At 50.9% G+C, this 21172-nt stretch overlaps 1 protein-coding gene and 1 long non-coding RNA gene across 4 annotated transcripts; one reads left to right on the forward strand and one right to left on the reverse strand.

Annotated features, from left to right (window-relative positions):
• Nucleotides 1–435: 435 nt before the first annotated feature.
• LOC134479937 (uncharacterized) lies at nt 436–3490 on the reverse strand. The gene is made up of 2 exons (XR_010053884.1): nt 3200–3490; nt 436–2671 (listed from the first exon to the last, which is right to left on the reverse strand). It is a non-coding gene; the product is annotated as an uncharacterized LOC134479937 (long non-coding RNA).
• Nucleotides 441–20826, forward strand: Pick1 (protein interacting with PRKCA 1). 3 transcript variants are annotated; one of them, XM_039079986.2, is made up of 13 exons: nt 441–1134; nt 1462–1565; nt 2373–2484; nt 11489–11617; nt 13089–13155; nt 14507–14596; nt 16259–16312; nt 16667–16729; nt 17350–17483; nt 17795–17887; nt 18677–18727; nt 19496–19640; nt 20059–20810. In XM_039079986.2, exons 2-13 carry the CDS (start codon nt 1525–1527, stop codon nt 20328–20330), a joined length of 1251 nt encoding a protein of 416 aa, XP_038935914.1. In that variant the 5' UTR covers nt 441–1134; nt 1462–1524; the 3' UTR covers nt 20331–20810. The 3 variants fall into 3 exon arrangements, with proteins under 3 accessions (XP_038935914.1, NP_445912.2, XP_063120414.1); NM_053460.2 differs by having other exon boundaries at nt 1096–1284; nt 20059–20826; XM_063264344.1 differs by lacking the exons at nt 441–1134; nt 1462–1565; nt 2373–2484; nt 13089–13155 and having other exon boundaries at nt 11486–11617.
• The last annotated feature ends 346 nt before the right edge of the window (nt 20827–21172 follow it).

The following is a 21172-nucleotide window of genomic DNA, read 5'->3' on the forward strand; positions in this document are numbered from 1 at the left end:
TCTTGACCATGCAGACAGAGCTATTACCCAGCTATTAACCACATCTGTTCCCAGCCTTCTAGGCAGAAAACGGGTTATATATCTTATCATTAAGTGACAATCCTGTGATTAGCATTCCTGGTTCCCCTAGTGATTATCTATGAGCACCAGGGGCCTCCGTGCCTCCTCCACACTCCGCCCCCAGCTGAGGAAGGACACCGGTCCCACTCTGCCTAGATGAGGTGGTTGCTAGCACCGTGGTCCCTGGAGGGTCATTCTCTTGCAGTGAACCCATTGGACATAATCATTGGCACCGGAAGTTGGTAAGAAGATAAGATTGGAGCTCCCGAGCTGGGAAGCACTGATGGTGTTTGTTGAGCCTCAGGAACATGGGGCCGTATCTTCAATAGAACTCCAGGGCCCTTGGGACTAAGGAAGGAGGTTTGGTGTGAGAGATTCTTTGCCAAAAAAACTTTTACTGGATGGTAATGTTTGTGGGGGAAAGACGTCAAATCTGAAAGAGGCAAAATTCACAGCTCCGAATTTAGCGCAGATGTTCAAAGATCCCAGACTGGCGGAAGGGGTCTCAGGGCCAAGATCTGGATCTTACACCAACTGTTATTATGTCTGAAAAAAGTTACTCCCTTTCTCAGATACTTAATTTCTTTCTTTGTGAGACTGGGATTTAGCGGGAACCTTACAGCACTAACTAAAGCTTTGTAGTGGAGGAGACACAGGTTTTTCTTAGGAAGCGGTATTGAAAATATGAAAACCAAGGTCTTGAGGTTTGCAATTCACTGAACTTTCACTAGCCCCAGGATGCTTCCGTTGCCCCGGCAACCGCCCGGCTAAGTGGTCCCCAGAGTGTCGCTAAGGAAGCTGGGAAGAGCTCTGTCCTCTCCAAGATGGCGGCAACGACAAGGGCGGGGTCCGGAGCCGCCAGCATGTCTAAACCTTTTCCTCCTTTTCCTTTTTTTCATACTAACGGCGAGCTTCCATCAACACTTGTTCTTTTTCCTGGTTCAGAGAGTCCCGGAGCAGAGACAGAAGGGGTGCCCGCAGGGATTGGGGCAAATACCCAAGGGGAGAGGCGGGACTTCCGCGTCCAACCGGAAGTGACGCGACAGTCGCGGTCGCCGCCAGGTGGAACGGCAGGTGGGTTCAGGTGCCAGCCTGGCCCGGGCCTGGCTGTGGGACGGACTCTCTCGGTGAGCGACTGAAGCGGCTCCCAAGGGTCTGGAGACCGTGGGGCGGGCTCCAGAATCCGAGCCCATCGCCCTGGCCTGGGGTCCTCCCCTGTACCAAGTAAGAATCACCTACCCCCACACCCCCACGCCGCGCCCTTCCAGCCTGAGGCTCCCTCTCCCAGTCTAGAGGGGAGGGGACCAGAGGCCGGCTGTCCGGGTGGGGGAGGGGTGGGAGCTTGGGGCTGGCATCTGGGCATTTCAGTTCCCTGAAGCCCTGTGCTCTTTTCTCCGTCAGACCCAGTTTCCTATTCCCCTCCCGAACTGGGCAGTTAGCCAGTCGGCCCCAGCTCTCGGAACCATGTTTGCAGACTTAGACTATGACATCGAGGAGGATAAATTGTGAGTATATTCTTTCCCAAGACCTGAGAACTGAGGACCCAGTTCCCTCGTGTCCTTGGGTGCCCTGGCTCCACACATTCTTTCTTTTTAGTGTACGGGAGTAGAAATGGTCCCAGACATCCCAGTAGTAGATCACTTGTAGGGGGTTGTGACAGGTTAACAGATAACACGACTTGGGCCATGTGAACCCTGAAGGCATTATCCAGGTAATGCTAGGGTGGTCTGGGAAGGTGTTCCAAAGCAGGTAACAGAGCCAGGTTGCAAAAGCTGCATGGAATGCCACCATCAGACCTTCCTCCCAGCACAGGTGATTAGTAATCAGAAATCATATTTGTCTGACCCTTAGAAAGAATGAGCCATCTCCTGGCCTTGTGTGTCGTTAGTCCTTAATAAGAGGTGGGTAGCCGTTGGTTGTTAGGAAATTGGTCTTCAGTAACCAAGCTGACATCTGAACCTGTTCACCACAAGACAGCCTAAGTTGTATTGTGAGTGCTGGGGTGTCTGAGCAGGAAGATGGCTGGAAGATAGTTGAGTAACCTTCTAAAGGAAGGGGGTTGTCATGTCCTGCAAGTACCTGAGAAAGGTTACAAAAAGTTTCCTTGGAGTTTAGTCTCACTGCAGATTTTTGGCAACCCTGGCTTTGACCCCACCACTGACTCTTGAGCAGTTCTGGTACAAATTGCTCTTTCTGGATGAGAAAGGAAGAGGCTACTTTATATAGGTTGTTGGAGCTTTTCTGGACATGGGACCCTGCTCCTTCCAGTCAGCGTTTGACCAGAATTCACTGTCACTTGCTTCTCTTCCCAGAGGAATCCCCACTGTGCCCGGGAAGGTCACCCTGCAGAAGGATGCTCAGAACCTGATTGGCATCAGCATCGGAGGAGGGGCCCAGTACTGTCCTTGTCTCTACATTGTCCAGGTATGAAACATACGTTGGAGGTCAGGGTAAGGTCCTGGGTGGAGTGTCGCACCTCCCTTCGTGAGCATGTCAGAAAGAGGTTCATTTCTCCACTCCGAAAAAACACTAGCTCCAGAGGCTGGGAGAGGGCTGAGTCAGTAAAGTGCTTGCCATGTAAACTTGAGTAGCGGGGTTCACGTCCAGGCACCTGCGTAAAACACTGATGAGCTGGGTGTTCTTTCTTGTAACCATAGTACTGGGGAGGTGGCCACAGGTGGCCCTAGGCCACCTAACTTAATAGGTGAGTTTGAGGTGACAGATTTCCTGCGCACACCCCTGCCGCCCAACAAAAAGGTGGTTAGTACCTGAGGAATGAAAGCAAAGAGTGGCTGTCCTGCACACACATATGCATACATACATGCATACATAGTATGCATGTGCATACATACATAGTATATACGTACATTTGCATACATAAATGCACACAGACACATACCTGCATTTGCCAACAGATAAAGGTCGATCTTGTTTCTTTAAAATTTTACGATTGCATTTGCATGCGTGTGCTTGATGTGTGTATATGAGTGTGTATATGTGAGTGTGGGCTCACTCTTATCAGTCACACACTGGTCAGAGGACAGCCCTCAAAAGTCAGTTTCCTCCTGTGAGACCCCCCATTTGAAATCAGGCCATCGGGCTTGCACGGTCGACACTTTACCCCGCCAAGCCATCTTACCTGCCCTGCCTGAGGTCTGGTCTTAGCAACACTGCCCGGTGCTCTTGAGTGGGGATGGTCCCCACTTCCTTTTCTACCTGTTCTTCCCTCCCAGCTTGTTCTGATCTTGCTACCTGGCAGACGCTTGTCGGCCTCACACTGAAGTTAGTGCTGGTTACTGCCTGGTGTGTAACATACTCAGTAAAAATGTCTCAAATGAGTTTTGTTTGCTGAAGGGGGAAGGCTGTGAGATAACAATGTCTCTGTTGGGTGTGGTAGCATCACACCTGCAGTCTCTACACTTGGGAGGTGGCAGCGGGGAAGGTCAGCAATTCAGAGACCTGCTGGGCTACACAGTGAGTTTGATACCAATGTGGGCTGCTAGAGACCCTGTCTCAGCAAACAGACAAGCAGAGTAGTAGCCCAAGGTTTGTATGTGAATGGCCCTGAGTACCAGTGAGTTTCTTAATCACTCTGGGCCTCAGTTTGCTTATGTGGTAAGTGAGGATTTAAAAATAGGTAACCCAGGTTTGATTCCCAGCATCCACATCAGACAGTTCACAACCACCTGTAAGTCAAGTTCCATGGGATCTGATGCCCTCTTTGGCCTCCTGCCCCTGCATGCATACAGTGCACAAATGTTTACTCATATACATTACATACATAGACATGAAATTATAAAATTAAATATTGAAAACCTCTATGGAGCTACAGGAGACCCCATTTCAAAAGAAACAAAACCAAGTAAACTAATGAAATGAAATATGTAAGCACAAATATCTTTGCATTCTTGGGAAAACGGAGCGGAATGGCAGTGGGGCCAGGTGCTTCCCAGGTGGCAGCTGTGATGGTTCCCTGGCAGCTGTGCCTTTCCCAGCTGCCGTTCTTGGGAGAGGGGAGCAACTTGATGGTTTCTGCTGAGGGAGCTGCCCTGGTCATCTGTCCACTGCAGTGCACGAGTTTGGCAGCTCTGCCACAAGTCGGGCAGCTTTGTCATGAGGCCTACTTCACCAGGTGCCTGGCCAGTCAGGGGCATTTCTGTAGCCTTGAAGGATCCAGACTATCCCCTCTTGGAACACCCAGCCGAGCAGGCCTCAGGAGCAGACAAGGCACTTCGTCTCTGGGTAGATCATCTGCCCTGACCTCTACCTTTGAGGGTGATTAGGTCTCCTCTGCCCCAGGAGACATAGAGAGACTTCCCTGGGTCCCCTGAGGTCACTTACCTGCTCAGCCTCTGTGCCATTCGACTCCACGTCATGTGTTCACTGCCGAGGAGCGTGGCTATTGAACTGCACCCTAGCATGATGGTGTCTCTTCTGTTTGCGCATAGCAAGTCAAGTGCACAAGGTCTGTGTCCGTCAGCAGCCCCTGCCTCCATCTCACCCTGCTCAGATTTGCACTTGCATGTAAATATCCATGCAGAACAGAGGCATCAGATCCCTCCGAAGTTGAACTCACAGGCGTTGGTTGGTTTCTGGGTTGGTGGGTGCTGGGAACTAACTTGGGTCTTTTGCAAGAACAGGATGCTCTTAATGGCTGAGCCATCTCTCCAGGCCTCCTGTCTTGCTTGTTTTCTTACTTTATCACTCATTCTTAGTTCAGGAGATAGAGAGCTCACTCAGCTCTTTTCTAAGACCACAGTTCTCCCTAATATCCTATCTCCTCATTACTGTCTTGACTCAGTATTAGCATCACAGGTGACATCTGTGAAAACTTTTCTAAGGCTCTGGTCAGCTCTATGGAGGCTTAGGAATAAAGAAGGGACAGAAGCAAGCCCCAACCTTCTCCAGCACTTGTGCTGGATTTTCTAATGAACTAGTGTCTTTGTTTTTTAACATATTTATCTTTATGTGTATGGGTATTTTGCCTGCATGTATATCTGAGCATGATTGCGTGCCCGGTACCTGGGGAGACCAGAAGAGGGCATCAGAGCCCTGGGACTGTGGTTACAGATAGTTGAAAAACCACCATATAGGTGCTGCGATTCAAACCCAGGTCCCCCAGAAGAACAGCCAGTGCCCTTAACAGCTGAGCCATCTCTTTAGCCCTGAATTGGTGACCTTTGTTCTTGACTTTTTTGTGTGTGTGTGAGACAGGGTCTTATGTAGCCTGGGCTGGCCTTGAACTACTGACCCTGATCCTCTAGCTTCTCCCTCCCAAGTGTTAGCCTTACCAGTATGCGTGCTGCCATGCTCAACCCCGGACTTTTTTCTTGGCATCACTTCTTGTTACTTTCTTTGGTATTTCCTGCTATTTCTTTGGTATTTCCTGCTATTTGCCCTTGTGTGATCTTGTTTTCTCAGACTTTTGTCATCTGTCCTCAGTCTAACCCCCTTGGGGACCTCTGCTCGTCATTTTTTGTCATTTCTCGTCTCCAGGGCCCCCACTTGGTACATTTGGGAGCCCTCCTTTTTCTTTCTCGTCAGTGTTGTTCCCTTATTCCTCAAAGTTAACATGATCCCAAGCTCAGGAGTGAAGGGCAAAGGGGTGGAATGGCTCAGTGGGTAGGGTGGGTGCCCACTGAGGCCCTGGGTCTGTCCCCTACACTTAAAAAATAATAGTAGGTTTGGAAATAAATTTCAATTACAAATTTTGAAAATGCTTATATTTTAGATTAATTTACTTTGTGTTGAATGCTTTGACAGCATGTTTGTCTGTATACCATATCCATGCCCAGTGTTCATGGAGGTTAGAAGAGGGCATCAGATACTGGAGTGACAATGGTTTGAGCCACCACATGGGTACCAGGAACTAAACTCAGATCTTCTGCAGGTATAGGAAGTATTCTTAACCACTGAGTCCACTTTCTACTCCTAATTTTTATTCCTTAAATAAAGATTTTTAGGCTGAGCTTGGTGTTGCACACCTTTAATCCCAGCACTTGGGAGGCAGAGGCAGGAGGATTGTGAGTTCAAGACCATCTTGGTCTTTATCGTGAATTATAGGACCTATGCTCCTTTATGTACTGAGCATCTGTCTCACGGGCCATGGTTAGAAGTTTGATTTATCATTCCCTTCTCCACTGTCATTAGCATGATCATTCCATTCTCATTGGGACCTTTGCACACATGTGACTTATCCTATCCCTCAAGCCTTTGAGAAACTGGTCGTCCCTGCATCTCAGGTGTCACAAACCCTGTGCTGGGTCTTCAGAAAGTGGCCTTTGGAAACGGAAACTGGGTGTGAACTCACTACCTCCCTCCCCCCAGCTCCAGCATCTCCCATGTGGTCCTCTCTGCCTCTGGCTTGGACTGTTCTAGGGACTCTTGTAAGTGGAATCGGGGTTTATTTTGCTTAGTGTGAGCTTAGAGTTCACCGTGTTGTAGTTTCCTTTTGCCCTATTTTGAGGTAGGTTTTCGTGTTCCTGCCTGTGGGTGGTGCTTTTCCCAGGCTGACCTTTGTCCTTCGAATGTTCCCAGCACTCCTGTCAGTCACTTGTCCACACGTGCACAGGTTTATTTCTAGATTTCTAGTTCCCTCTGCCAGTGCCACACTGTTTTAATGGCATTAGCTTGGTAGGGACATTTGAAATCAAGAAGTGTGAGCCTTCTAGCTTTTTTTTTTTTTTCCTTAGATTATTTTGGCCTTTCAGAGTTCCTTGATTTTCTGTATGAATCTTAGGATTTAGATTTTTAGAATTTTTCTACCTATGAAAATGTCCCTGGGATTTTGTCAGGAGCTCACTGCGTCTGCAGGTTGCAGTGGGTAGGACTGATAACTTTCACACCTTCTTGGGTGAGAGTACGGACCCTTGTGTTCAGGGCTGTGGCCAGATGCCTGAGAGAACAGTTAAGGGGGAGGTTTATCTTGGCTGCTGTCACAGCTTTCCGTCCATCAGTGCAGGGAGCATGTGGCTGAGCAGTCACATCAGAGGAACCTAGAGAACAGGAACATGGGTGTACTGTACTGGCTGCCTTTCTCCTTCCCCTGTCCAGGTTCCCACGTACGGGATGCCTCCTTTAGTGGGAAGAACCTCTCAGACACACAGAGGACCTTGGGGTTCCCAGGACACCATGTCCTGGGATGTGCTTTTCCATTCCATCAAGTGGACTGTTGAGATCTTGTCAGCTTGGTGCCCACCTTAAACCACAGCACCCACTCTGGCCTGGAAGGTCAATGCCAAGCGTATCCAGGTGTATCAGCATCTCTACAGATCCCCATAGTCTAGGTTTTGTTTTTAACTTCTATTTTGTATGTATGCGGACACGTGAACACAAGCCATGGCACATGGGTGGAAGCCAGACATTGCTTGTAGTTGGCTCTCTCCTATTTGGGTTGCAAGAAATCAAATTTAGATCATCAGGCCTGGCAGCAAGTTTCATCTTGATGACCCTTGCTTTATTCTGGGCCAGGCTTTCAAGAGCCCAGATTGGCCTTGAACTTGCCCCACCTTTATTTATCTCCCAGTGTTGGGATTCTAGGTATGTGCAAATATATATACATACATATGTATACACACACACGCACACATACACACACATGTGGGTATTTGCCCTTGTTTTTCTTTTTAAAGACTTTCTCTGTGTAGTGTCCTGGCTATCCTGGAACTCAGTCTATAGACAGACTGGCCTCAAACTCAGAGAGATCACCTACCTCTGTCTTCCCAGTGCTGGGACTAAAAGTGTGCATCACCACTGCCAGGCTTCAATGTTCTTTTTTTTTTTTTTTTTTTTTTGGTTCTTTTTTTCGGAGCTGGGGACCGTTCAATGTTCTTAAAAACAAAACAACCCAAGTTCAAAGTTTCTTCTGAGATGAAAGGCAAGCCCTTAACTGTGAGCTTCTTTAACATTGAATAAAAGTCATGTTCCCATGCTCCTGAGCTACACTATCCCACAGTAAACACCCTATTCTATGAAGGAGACGCAGACATAGGGAGATGCAATAAATAAGCAGTGGGAACGTTAGTGCCTGCTGCTCTGTGGCTGGTGTCTGGCATATGGTGGCATATCACTCCACGGGGCTTGGGCAGCCTTGCCCTATGGCCTCACCATTTATACCCACAGGACTTCCCTTTCTTCCTCCCTGTATCTATCATCAGCAGATACTCCATACTTTGGTCTCTTTAACATCTGGTGTTTCCAGTGCATCTTCAGCGTGACCCTCACGCTGCACTCTTAGGATTTGCCTGCAGGAATCCCAGTTCTATCTCCCTCCAATGGTCAGGCTTCTTTGAAAACGTCCATGCATCCCTGTTGAAGTCATTAAGATAGATGGATGGATGGATGAGTGGGGTGGGTGGATGGATCTTTTATGGATACGTTTACAAACCAGCATTGTGTGGATGACACCAGACAGCAGGGCCAGGGATGTGCTTTCCTAGGAAGTTCTTGCTAGGGCTGCCTTGAGCTCTCTTCTTCTTTTTTTTTTATTTAAAGATTTATTTATTTATTCTATGTACAGCATTCTGCCTGCATATGTGACTGCAGGCCAGAAGAGGGCACCAGATTTCATTACAGATGGTTGTGAGCCACCATGTGGTTGCTGGAATTGAACTCATGACCTCTGGAAGAGCAGTCAGTGCTCTTAACCGCTGAGCCATCTCTCCAGCCCTTGAGCTCTCTTCTTAAGCAAAACTTTTCAAATGAGTTAAACCTTTATACTCCTGAGCCTGCCATGGATGGCCACTTAGGTGTTACTCTTGCTGTGAAAAAAACACCATGACCAAAGCAACTTGGGGAGGACAGTAGGGCAGGAACCTGGAGGCAGGAGCTGATGCAGAGGCCATGGAGGAATGCTGCTTACTGGATTGTTTCCCCTGACTTGCTCAGCTTGCTTTCTTATAGAACCCAGGACCACCAACCCAGGGATGGCACCACCCACAACGGCCTGGGCCCTCCCATATCTATCACGAATTAAGAAAATGCCTTCCAGCAGTGGTTCTAAACCTTCCTATAACCCTTTAATATAGTTCCTCATGTTGTAGTGACCCCCAACCATAAAATTGTTTTGTTGCTACTTCATAACTGTAAGTTTTCTACTGTTATGAATTGTAATGTAAATATAAATATACAAGATGCAGGTTATCTGATGTGCAACCCCCAAAGGGTTGTCGAGCATAGGCTGAGAGTTGTTACCTACAGGCTTACCAACAGCCCACCGATCTGGAGGCATTTTCTCAGGGAGTTGAGGTTCTCTCTTTTCAGAAAGTTCTGCCTCATGTCAAGTTGACATAGACCAGCTAGTACAGCTGGGGTCCAGCCAATACCCTAGACGTCACCAAAGCACCCTTCCTAGCTTCCCAACTAACTGTTCAATGGCATAACCTTTCTTTTTAGTTTTATCTTAATTAGTTGGGTTGTTTGTTTGTTTGCTTGTTTGTTTTTTAGTATAGAATAGAGTCTATTCAGGGCATGGGGAGGGGAGTTGAGAGGGTGGTAGAGACAGAGGAAGGCAGAGAGAGTAGAGAGGGGAGTACAGGCCGACATGAGCACGTGGAGAGAGGGATGACAAGACTGGGGAGAGGGGAGTGGGATGAGAAGACAGAGTGAGAGCAAGAGGGCAAGAGCAGTTTGTTTATTTTGAGACAGGTTCTATCTGTGTAGTTCTGGCTGAGCTGGTCACAGATACTCACCTGCCTCTGACTCCGTGTTTATGTTAAAGGCATATGCCACCATGCCCAGCTTAGTGACAGAATCATTTAAGTGCCAGTTTATTTTCTGGACAATTATATTTTCCAGACCCTCCTGCTCTGCAGTTAAGTTTTTACCATAAATCTGACTAACATGGCCAGTGACATTCCCAAGCTGGCTGGAAAATTCAGCCTCTAGGGGAAGTCCGTCCACCTCCTGAAGCTCAGCCTGCAGAGTCTCAGGACACAGAACAAATCTGGGTAAACTCTTTCCCAGAATGCAGTATGGTCTGCCTTGGTCACATCTGAAGCAGTGTTTGCTGTCCATAGGGCAGTCTGTCGTCCCAAGCTCTCACCAGGACTGTCCCCTGGGATAAGTTTACCACATCTGGGGTTCCTCTAGCCTGCACCTCCCAACTTTTCTAATATCTCCTGCAGAGCACGCTTAGTCTTTCTTAGTCATGGCAATGACTTTCCTCCCTGGACCTGTTTTCTGCGTTGGGTGAAGTCACTGTAGTGACAGCATCTTCAAAGCTCTCATTTGATTCTGTCAGATTGCCCACATTCAGGGCAGGCTTCTTCACTTAAAACATTCTCTCAGGAAATATCTTCACCGACATACTTGAGGTGCTTCACCAGGCTCTCTCCTCATGCTGACAGTCAAAACCAGCCACCACTAGCTTCCCTCCATCTGCTTATGTCAGCTTTCTCTCAGCAGTGTGCCAGAGTTCCCATTGGCCACCCCCAGCACTGCCTGCAGTGTTTGTAATGTGATCGGAAGGCTGATAAATGTTACCTTCACTCATCTTCCCTTGTAACACTGTAAACTAACATGAAGTATCCTTTAGACATGGCTTTTTTAGAAGATTGAGAAACTAGAGGTGACTCAGGAGCCAGACATGGTGGCTCAGCATGTTATTGGGAGGCTGAGGCAGGAAGTTTGCTATTTCAAGGCTAACCTGGGCTACAAAGTCAGACCCTGTCTCAAAACCAGCTGAGAGGCATAGAATGACTGCTGGTTAGTTCGATGTTTCTGTAGTTCCTCTGATCCAGTGTGTGCTACTCCATTTGTGTGTGTGAGCCCTGTGTCTGTGTGCCCCCAGCCTCTGTGTGTGAGCCCTATGTCTGTGTGTGAACCCTAGGTCTGCGTGCCCCCTGCATTTATGTATAGATATATGGCTCTGTATGCCCCTGCATCTGTTTGGACCCCATGTCTGTCTATATGAACCCCATTTCTGTGTGTGCCCCCTGCATCTGTGCATGGATCCCGAGTCTGTGCGTGGATCCCGTGTCTTGCGTGGATCCCGAGTCTGTGTGTGCGCTCCACAGCCAGCTTCTCTTTGCTGTTATCACTGAACAGTTCATCTTTGACAGAAACGCCATCTCACAGCCAGTGAGCACAAGTACCATTGAAGGAACTAATTAAAGGGCTCACAGGCATTAGGGGCCTTGCTCAGAGTAACCCTAGGCTGTTCACTGGAGACCAAAGTAGGTGCTAGAATTATTAAACACTGCCAGAAAGCCCAAGAAGTAGTAACAGTAAGGGCAGCTATGAGAGCTGTGAGGACCACTGGGTTCCTATTGGGAAAGTCTCAGCTTTGGCATTCACAGCTTGTCTTCTGTCCCCTTCCCAAGAATGGGGAGATTTCCTCTTGCCTTTGCTGGCACTACCTGAGGTAGAGGAGGGCCTGCTTAGGTCAAAAGTCCCACTCCATTGTCCCCTGCTTCTTACACACCTGCAGGTATTTGATAACACGCCTGCAGCCTTGGACGGCACTGTGGCAGCTGGTGATGAGATCACTGGGGTCAATGGCCGATCAATCAAAGGAAAAACCAAGGTAGAGGTGGCGAAGATGATTCAGGAGGTGAAGGTAAGAGGGTTATAGGAGCAGCTGGAAGCTTGCTCTGGAGTGTGAGACCCAGGCTGTCAGGTCCCTGCTGAGCCACCCAGGCTGTCAGGGGCCTAGCAGGCTTCGGGTTCACTGCCTGTTACTTATATAGTAGTATGAGGGACACTCCAGTTTCCTGGACCCCTGGGTCCCTCTGAGCTCCCAGAGATGCTGAACACTCAGGTGAGCTGTGATGTCCCTGCTTGGGGCTGCAGAGGCACTAGATGCCAACAGTGACTTCACTAGGTCAGTGGACTCTAGTGACCACAGCTGGACCATGTTTGCCCTAGATTATTGTGGGAGGGACTTCAGGCTCTGCAGAACCCTGAGCTCAGGCATTTCTGGTCCAGATGCAGCCCACATCCTTCCACCTGCTCGTTCCCCATCCTGGATTTTCCACTGAAACCCTTGCTCTGAGTCCTTGTCCCTCACAAAGGAAGCATGGTCTACTTGCCGTCCTTGGCAGTTCAGCCACAGGAGACCTTTGGGAAAACTGCGAAGAGAGCCACATGAGGGGTTGCAAAGCCACAGAGGATAGGAAGTCCCACAGTCAAGTGTGGGGTTCAGCTTGTGTAGCCTTGGGCCCAGAGCCTGAGACCCCAAATCCTGGCCAGGCCAGTACCCTCTCCTTCCTATTGGCACCATCCAAGGCTCTAGGACCAGCCCTTACTATCCCCTGCCACGTATTTATTTGTGTGTATGTGCACATGTGCGTGTGTATTGGAGTTTGGATTTATTTTATGTGCATTTTGTTTGGAAGTACACATGTGCACCACCACTTGTACTTGATGTCCTCAGAGGTCACAAGAGATTATCAGATCTCCTGGCTTGGAGTTCCAAATGGTTGTGAAGCACAGTGTGGGCGCTGAGACCTGAACCCAGGTCATACACAGGAGCAGCAAGTGATGGCTCTCAACCACTGAGCCGTCATCCTTCAGCCCCACGATTCCCTTCCCCCTTCCACTCAGACAGGCATTGCTCTGGCTTCCTCACACTCTTATCCTGTTCCCAGTCATCTGGGTACTTAGTCCTCACTGAGAACTAAGGGGTTACCTCTGTAGCTCCTCCTAGTGTCCCTTAGGCACCAGACAGACCAAGGAAGGGCTCAGAGCTCAGGACTACGCCTGACTGACTGTGTTGGTTCACTTGTCTGTGCTGTGGGTGTAAATTTTCAGTCCAAGTTTGCTGTGAGTAAATTCAGTCCCAATCTCAGAGGCCATAGGATCGCAGAGACGAGAGTGACTGACCATGCTGGCCTCCCATGTGCAGCTGCCCTTTCCTGAGCAGTCACTAGAACATGGACTAAGTGAATCCCCAAATCACTCTACTTCCCCTGAGAAGCCCTGCTCCTTTCCTTCTGGTTGGTGTACTAGAGCCAGACATGTAGAAAGTAGTTTCTGGGGGGCTGGAGCTAGGGGCCACTGTCCTGATTGTGTCTGTGCTGCTCTTGTAGGGGGAGGTGACCATCCATTACAACAAGCTGCAGGCGGACCCTAAGCAGGGCATGTCCCTGGACATTGGTAAGACAGGCCAGAGCAGCCATGTGCCAGGGGCTCTGGCTCTTTCTGTCCAAGCTGATCCAAAGGCTGGGAGGAGCCAGGTGCTCTCCTTGTAGCTACCCACAGGCCCCTGGCCCTGCATGCTCACTGCCCTGTATTTTACACCCTCCACTACCAGACGTTGACCTGTGTGTCATGTCCAATTTTAATCCCCCTCCTCCATGGCCTCTCCTACTGTGTACTTTTGGGAAGACGTGGTGCAAACTGGACCTTATAATGTGTGTCTCAGGTAGAGTTTTATTGCTGTGAAGAGACACCAGGACCAAAGCAACTTTTATAAAGGCCAACATTTAATTGGGGCTGGCTTACAGTTTTAGAGGTTTAGTCCATTATCATGGCAGGAAGCATGGCAACATCCAGGCAGGCATGGTGCAGGAGGAGTGGAGAGTTCTATATCTTGATCTGCAGGCAGCAGGAGGATGTACCACACTGGGCATAGCTTGAGCATAAGAGACCTCCAAGACTGTCCCTACAGTGACACACCTCCTTCAACAAGGCCACACTTCCTCATAGTGGGTCAAGCATTCAAACACATGTTTTTGGGGGCCATAACTGTTCAGACCATCACAGTGTGCAAAGTGTGAGACCTGTGGCTTGGCATTCTGGCAGAACATCCAGATAAACCCATAGTCACCTACAGCCCACAGCCCTTTAGGATAGAGACTGAGGACAACAAATGAGCTCACGATGGTTTTTCTGTGTGGCCCTGGCTGTCCTAGAACTCGCTCTGTAGACCAGGCTGACAGTGAACTCAGAGATCCCCCTGCCTTTGCCTCTTGAGTTCTGGGATTAAAGGCGTGTGCCATCTCCCTGGTCTTATATTCTTGTTATTGAGCGCTTTGATTCCAGCTACGGACCTGTTCCAAGATCTTAGCTGGTTACATGAAGTGACCAGCCAGTGGTACTTAGTGGTACCTCTACTCTGAAGTGACTAGCTGGAGAGCCCTTACCTTGGCATAGATCACCTCATGCTGGTTGGAAGAGAGGAGGGATGAGGCCTTCTCTGTCTGGCCTGTGTGCCAGTGCTGGGCATGCACAAGCTCTGGGTTCTCACTGACAGCAGCAGCAGAGAGCAGCTCTCAGCCTCTGTGCTGAGCACTGCATGTTTACCTCAGCTCCTCTGAGTGGAGGGTGACTAGGACAAGTAGCCCCAGATAGACTGCTGTGAGCCTTTGCTTCCTAACTGCTCCAAGCACCAAGCCTAGGTTTGCCTTCTTCCACCTACCGGCACACTCAGTGAGGCAGCTGTGATGGGGTTTGGCCTAGATGGCCTGGCTAGCAGCAGACTCATTGGCCCTTTCTCCTGCCCCAGTGTTGAAGAAAGTCAAGCACCGGCTGGTAGAAAACATGAGTTCAGGCACAGCTGATGCCCTGGGTCTAAGCCGTGCCATCCTGTGTAATGGTAAGTCCTCCTTCCACCCACTGGCTCAGTCCGCCATCAAGCTGATGGGCCTGATAGTGTCCGTCTGCCTCAATGTGGACGGCCAGGTCACACCTCTGTCCCTGGGATCCTCTTCAGCTCCCCAAGAGCTACTACAACTGTCAGCTGTGAGCTATTAGGTCACCACCAAGGGGTGGGGGCAACACAGACTTGGGCGGATAGGGGCTCCCTTCCAGCTTGGATGCTGGCCAGCGTCAGCCCCACTGCACTGCCTGCATGCTCCCTGTATAGCACACACACGTTCTGCTCAGTGCTGTACACCTCAGTCTTGCTCTTAACCAGGAGGTGGCGCTGCTGTCCTTGTCACCACTCTGCCTGTGCAGAGAAGCCATGTGCAGGCAAGGCACTTTACACACGAACTCGATGTCTCCCTGGAGGCTGATGGAACTCGTAGTCCTGCTCCTGCCATCGCCAGCCTATGCTTATAAATAGCAGTGCTATGCATGTACGCGGGCGAGATAAAAATACCCATATAAACTGTGGGCTCAGCTGGGCACACGGTCTTTATTGGCTGGGAGAATGGGAGTGGGGCCTGAGCATGTTCCAAATAGGGTACAAAGTGGCGGCTGCTATTTTCAGCCTCGTGGTGCCTATAAATCCTTGTTACTGTAGTCACCGTGCATTGAGATGAAATTAGAACTGGTTGTTGTTTCCCCAGAACCTTGCAATTTCCCTAGCTGTAAATAGGATTTCTAAAACTGAAGCTGTCATGATGTCCCATGACCCAGCTAAAAACAACTGCCTGCTGGCCACGTGCTTATGCTCCAGGGAGCCAGGACATAGAGGCCGTGGGCCACAACAGCCTCCTGAAGACCTGTGAGGTGTGTGTACACACACACACACACACACACACCTCTCCCATTCCTAGCCCTTCACACAGCAGGTTTTTCAGCCCAGAGGGAAAAAGCCTCTGCCTCTGCCTGTGTGAAGTCCCTCTCCTCCCCTCCTGCTTAAAAGACCCTGCCTAAAACTCCACTCAAAAGTGCACCAAAGCCCAGAGAGCAGGACTCTGCTTAGACAGGCATGGCTGCATAACTTTAGGCCAGCTGTCCTACCCCTTATCCCTCAGCTTTCTCTATAGGCTAGGCAAAGTGGTCCTTGCCCCCAAGGTGCAAGCTGGAGAAGAGCCAGTGGTTATCAGGGACCTTAAGTGTTCCTTGCACACAGAAGGGTGACTCAGTGTGACTGCAGGTGCTCTTAGACCAGTACCTGGTCTGGGCAGGGCCTAGAGGCCCTCACTATCTTGTGAGAGGTGTATGTACTTCATCCCCACAGGTGGGGATATACTCAGATTTGGGGAGGTCTTCTGCTGCACTTGGAGCCCCACATGACTCCCCAGACATAGGATGAGGAGTTTAATTTTAGTTGGGCGTGTTAATTAGGTGAGCCCAAAGGGGTTTTTGATTGCTGGGCCTCAACACTTTGGGCCTTGGGGAGGGAAGAGACCTTGGCTAGCTTTAGGAGTGTAAGCCAATGGTTTTTAGAAAGGCGGAGGGAATGGGGGATAGGCAAGGCCCACCAGAGCCTCTTCCTGGCATCCCCTCTCCCAGCTGGCCTCTGCAGGGCTGTTGTCCTCCCTTGGCTTGCTGAGCCCACAGACGCCCCTGTCCTTGGCCTCCACAGATGGGTTGGTAAAGCGGCTGGAGGAGCTGGAGCGCACTGCCGAGCTGTACAAAGGTAGGTAGGGGTCTCAGCCAAGAAGTACCTGGTGTTGGTCTGCTCTGGGGAGCCCTGTCTTAGAGAGTGGCAGTGAGGCAGGGGATCTACCTAGAAAGCTTGGAGAACAGTAAAGGTATCAGGTGCCCCTTCAAATTTCTGCACTGCCAGAGAGAGCCCCTAAGAGACTGTCATACATAATCCCAGTTGCCTGTCACGTGGGATCCACAAAGGGGGCCAACTCAGCCCTCATCCCTAGGCATTGGGGAAAAGCCTGTGGACCTAATGCTCAATGGGAACCTCAAGTAGGTTGCAAGCTCAGTGTGATCTCTGACTTGGGTCTTTGTCTTCTGTCATGTGGATCTCTTCCCACAGGAATGACGGAGCACACCAAGAATCTCCTACGGGCCTTTTATGAGCTGTCACAGACTCACCGGGGTAATGGCATCCCCAGACATGCCACGTGGTCCTGCAAACCCCTGTCCCTCAAGACTCAGTAGCACCTAACAGTGAGGTGTGGCCAGCTTCTTCTCTGAGCCCTTCTCATCCCCACACCAAGGCCAGCACTCAGACCTAGTCTGATGCTGGGTGTGGCGGTGACCATGAAGCACCTGGTCCGGGTGGCCTTAGGATGCCCCATCTCACTGCTACTTACAGTGCAGTCACCTCTCTTTGAGTCTGGTCTCTTCAGCCCTATTTATAGGTCAGGAGAGGACAGGAAGTGGGCCTAGAGCTCATGGTGCAGAGCTGGCATTCAGACCCAGGTGTCTGGATTTCTCAGCCTGCTGCTCTGCTCTTGACTAGCATGAACACCTTAGATTTCCACTCAGCCTTTTGTCTAGTCACTTTGAAGGAACAAAAACCAGCTCCTGGGAAAGCCTAGAAGGAGAATGGGGCTCCTTGCAAGTGTGGCCCAAGTGTATCGGAAATAGAACCCTTCAGATGTAGACCCCAAAAGACCTTGGTTTGCTGCTGGCCAGGCCCCTGTCCTGCTACCCAGCAAACCCCTGGCTTCTCTCTGGGTTGAGTGAGGGTTTCAAGGCAAACTTGTCATGCAGCTTTTGGGGACGTGTTCTCTGTGATTGGGGTGCGGGAGCCGCAGCCAGCAGCAAGTGAAGCATTTGTGAAGTTTGCTGACGCACACCGCAGCATTGAGAAGTTCGGCATTCGGCTACTGAAAACCATCAAACCGGTGGGTCTCTCAGAGTGCAGCATGCCCCATTGGCCAAGGAGGAGTGATAGCTTAGCACAGGAGTGGTTCTGGGCTGGAGTCAGGTACCAGATGCAGACACTAGCTTTGTCACCTCTATGGCCATCCATTCATCAGTCACTGCTGTCCTGGGTCCCTGTTGAACTTAGGACTGGTTTGCAAACTTTTCTGTTGCTGTTCACAATATGTCCTTGACTGGACAGAGTCTTCTAACCTTGACCCATGCCCTTTGGCTCATGCCTACGTCCACTGGAAGGGATGACACATCGGTGCCATTTGTCCCAACCTCCCAGATGCTGACGGATCTGAACACGTACCTCAATAAGGCCATCCCTGATACACGCCTCACCATCAAGAAGTACCTGGATGTGAAGTTTGAGTACTTGGTGAGTGTACTGCCCTGTCTGGCCAGCTGAGGTGAGCCCACCCTGGAGGCCAGCCCTGAGGCCAGCAGGCAGGCTGGGCCCAGACATGAGCTGAGTCAGGCCTGTGAGATTAAAGGCCTGACTAGAGAATCAGGGGAGCCTAGACTCTGTGTCCACACCAAGGAGCTCCAGACTGCCTACAGCCCGGAGCACTGGCGCACTCCAGTTCTCTATGGTTTCTAGCAGCAGCTCAGACTGGGTTTAGGAAAAGGATGTTTTGAGTCCTAGATGATCTGTTGCTCAAAGGAGCTAAAAAAATGATCTGTTGAGGGTTCAGGCTTTTTGCTCTAGCTCTTCTTAGAGTCTTGACTTGTAGGCCTATACACAGCATGTCTTCAAGGGGCTGCCATGCCCTGTTGTCCAGCCAGCACCACCACACAGTACCGTGGGTTTGGGTTTTGGTCTTGAGATAGAACCCTACCTAGGCCTTATGTATACTAGGCCAGTGCTGTCCCTCTGAACCACACCCTCCAGTCCTCAGAGACTTGAATCTTAATTGCTTTTGAATTTCTCAAGCCTTCAGGCCTTTGCACCCTCCCAGAGGAGTTCTCATAGCCCTGATGCCCCTTTACAGGGCCTCCATCCATGCTTCCAGCCTTTCTCTGGTGGTCCTGACCCTGGTGGCCTATGTGGTTGCTCTCGGTGTGAGCTGAGGGCATAGGGAGGCATGGCAGGGGGAGCTGGAAACTTGGACGAGTGCAGGAAGCTTGGCTGCTGACTTCCTGGCCTCTCCCATCCCATCCCATACAGTCATACTGTCTGAAGGTGAAGGAGATGGACGACGAGGAGTACAGCTGCATTGTGAGTACCAGATGGGCCCGCGGTGGTGTTAGGATGGCTTCGGGTGCCCACGTTTCCCCAACTGCCTCAGAAGGCCTGGGACTGTCACAGGTGGTGGGTATGGCAGGCATCCTGGGGCTTTAGCTGGACTGTAGTTTGGGGCGATCAGCTTATTCTCCCAGTTCCTCTGACTCGGAGTACCAGTTAGTTGGCCATGAGGTAATTTCCTGGATCTGCTTTAGGTCAGGTACCCCAAGTTTGTGAGGGAAAAAGCTAACAGCTTGCTTCTGAGCTCTGCTTTGATTTTAGAAAGAAAAGAGTTGGGCTTATTTACTTTATTGTGTGTGTGAGTGTTTTGCCTGGTGTGTGTGTATGGTGACTGTGACGGTCAGAAGAGGGGTTGTCGGAACTAAAACGACAGAGAGTTGGGCAGAACCCTGTGGGCACTGGTAACTGAACCCAGGCTGCTACAAGAGCAGTGACTATTCTTAGCCACTCTCCAGCCCTGGCTGTTTTTTAGTTTTTGTTCATTTGTTTCTGTTTTGTTGTGTTTGCAGTCAGGGTCCATCCTTTGACCAATATTCATTTATTTCATGTGAGCTGTGTTCGTGTTTCTGTGGTTGATTTTTCTCCCTCCAAAGTTACTGCTTTGAGCTTCTGTCCATCACTGGCATCTGAAAGCCCATTGTGGTATAGCTGTGAGCTGGGCCAGCCTACAGCCTTCCAGCCCCATCTGTCCCTGGGAGGCCCAGGTCCACCCAAGGGCGCTGACAAGCTTGCCTGCCCCAGGCCCTAGGAGAGCCGCTATACCGAGTGAGCACAGGCAACTATGAGTACCGCCTTATCCTGCGCTGCCGCCAGGAGGCTCGAGCCCGCTTCTCCCAGATGCGCAAGGATGTGCTGGAGAAGATGGAGCTGCTGGACCAGAAGCACGGTGAGGGCTGCGTGTGGGGCTCTGTTGCCCATGCTACCCTAGGAGGTCCTTTGCTGGCACTTAGCCCCAGGGTGGGTGCCATTCCCTCCCTAAATCCGAGATGAGGCCCAGAGAGAGTCTCCCTGAGATCCCAAGACTAGGCCCTGGCAGGAGCCCACCTATAGCCTGGCTGGGTTGGGGGCAGGGCTTGGGTCCATGATCTGCTCACTCAGGAAACCTTTGTTTCCTGAGCTAAGAGTTTGGAGGACTTAAGTGGCCAATTGGGCCAGGCCAGGAAGCCTTTGGCTGCGCCCCTTTCTACCCTTCTTAGGCCTGGGGCCCAGGAAGTGTCCCAACAGGAAGGCCAAACCAGTTCCAGGTCTTTCCTAAGAGGAAGCAGTCATAGTCACTGGGCCTGTCTGCTCACCTCCTGCCCCAGTCCAGGACATCGTGTTCCAGCTGCAGCGCTTCGTGTCTACCATGTCCAAGTACTATAATGACTGCTATGCGGTGCTGCGGGACGCCGACGTCTTCCCCATCGAGGTGGACCTGGCACACACCACTCTAGCCTACGGCCCTAACCAGGGCGGCTTTACCGATGGCGAAGATGAGGAGGAGGAGGAGGAGGACGGGGCAGCTAGGGAAGTGTCCAAGGACGCACGTGGGGCCACTGGGCCTACAGACAAGGGCAGAAGCTGGTGTGACTCCTGAGTGCCCCCCTCAAGTGGACCTGGGGGCAGGGTAGTGGGAGGACCGCAGTGGGAGTGGGGCCGGGCCACTGTAGGACAGCGAAGGCATATAGTGGCGCATAAAAGCCTGCTGGCTCGGGGCGCCTGCCTCCCTGCTCCTCTGTCCTTGAACAGTGAACCCAGCCTGCAGCCTGGGACCTGGACTCTAGCCCCCATCCTTCCTTCCCACCTCCCAGCTAGAGGGAGAGCTGGGCCTTGGACAGAAAGAGAAGGGGCTGGAGCAGGCAGAGCACAGGACCTGTCCCTGTCCCTGTGAGCACCTCGGTGGTGCCACGCCTGCAGGGAATGGGAGCTGGGTGGACATCCGAGGCTGTGACCAGTGTACCAGGGCGGCCCCCTGAGTCCATGTGCACACCTCGGCAGCCTATATTTATTTGTTTCTGGCTTAGCCTCAAGGGCTGGAAGCTGGGCCTGTATTGAATAAACAGAAACCCAGACAGAATGGATGGGCTCCTCGCAATGGCTCAGACCCTTTGTAGCCAAATCTCAGCTGCCTCCTGGGTCATGCAGGAGGATGGGACACAAAGCTTAGGCAATTCCCTCTGTGTCCATCACTCACCTCTAGCAGTGCCTATAGGAGCAGCTCTGGGGTCCAGAGGCTCGGGGCAGCATCCTGCTCAGAACCAGACATTGTGAGAACAGTGGGAGCTGCAGCTTGAGTCTGGGTCCTGAAACCTTGACTGTGACCTTCCAGTGTCATCAAGCACTCTCAACCCTTCCCTGTTCTGGTTTTACAATAAGCCTTTGGGCAAGGAGGCAGAACAGATACTGGTCTGGGTCATACGGGGCTGGCTGGGGAGCCCA

Source organism: Rattus norvegicus, chromosome 7, assembly GCF_036323735.1.
Source record: "Rattus norvegicus strain BN/NHsdMcwi chromosome 7, GRCr8, whole genome shotgun sequence".
Classification (NCBI taxonomy): Eukaryota; Metazoa; Chordata; class Mammalia; order Rodentia; family Muridae; genus Rattus; species Rattus norvegicus.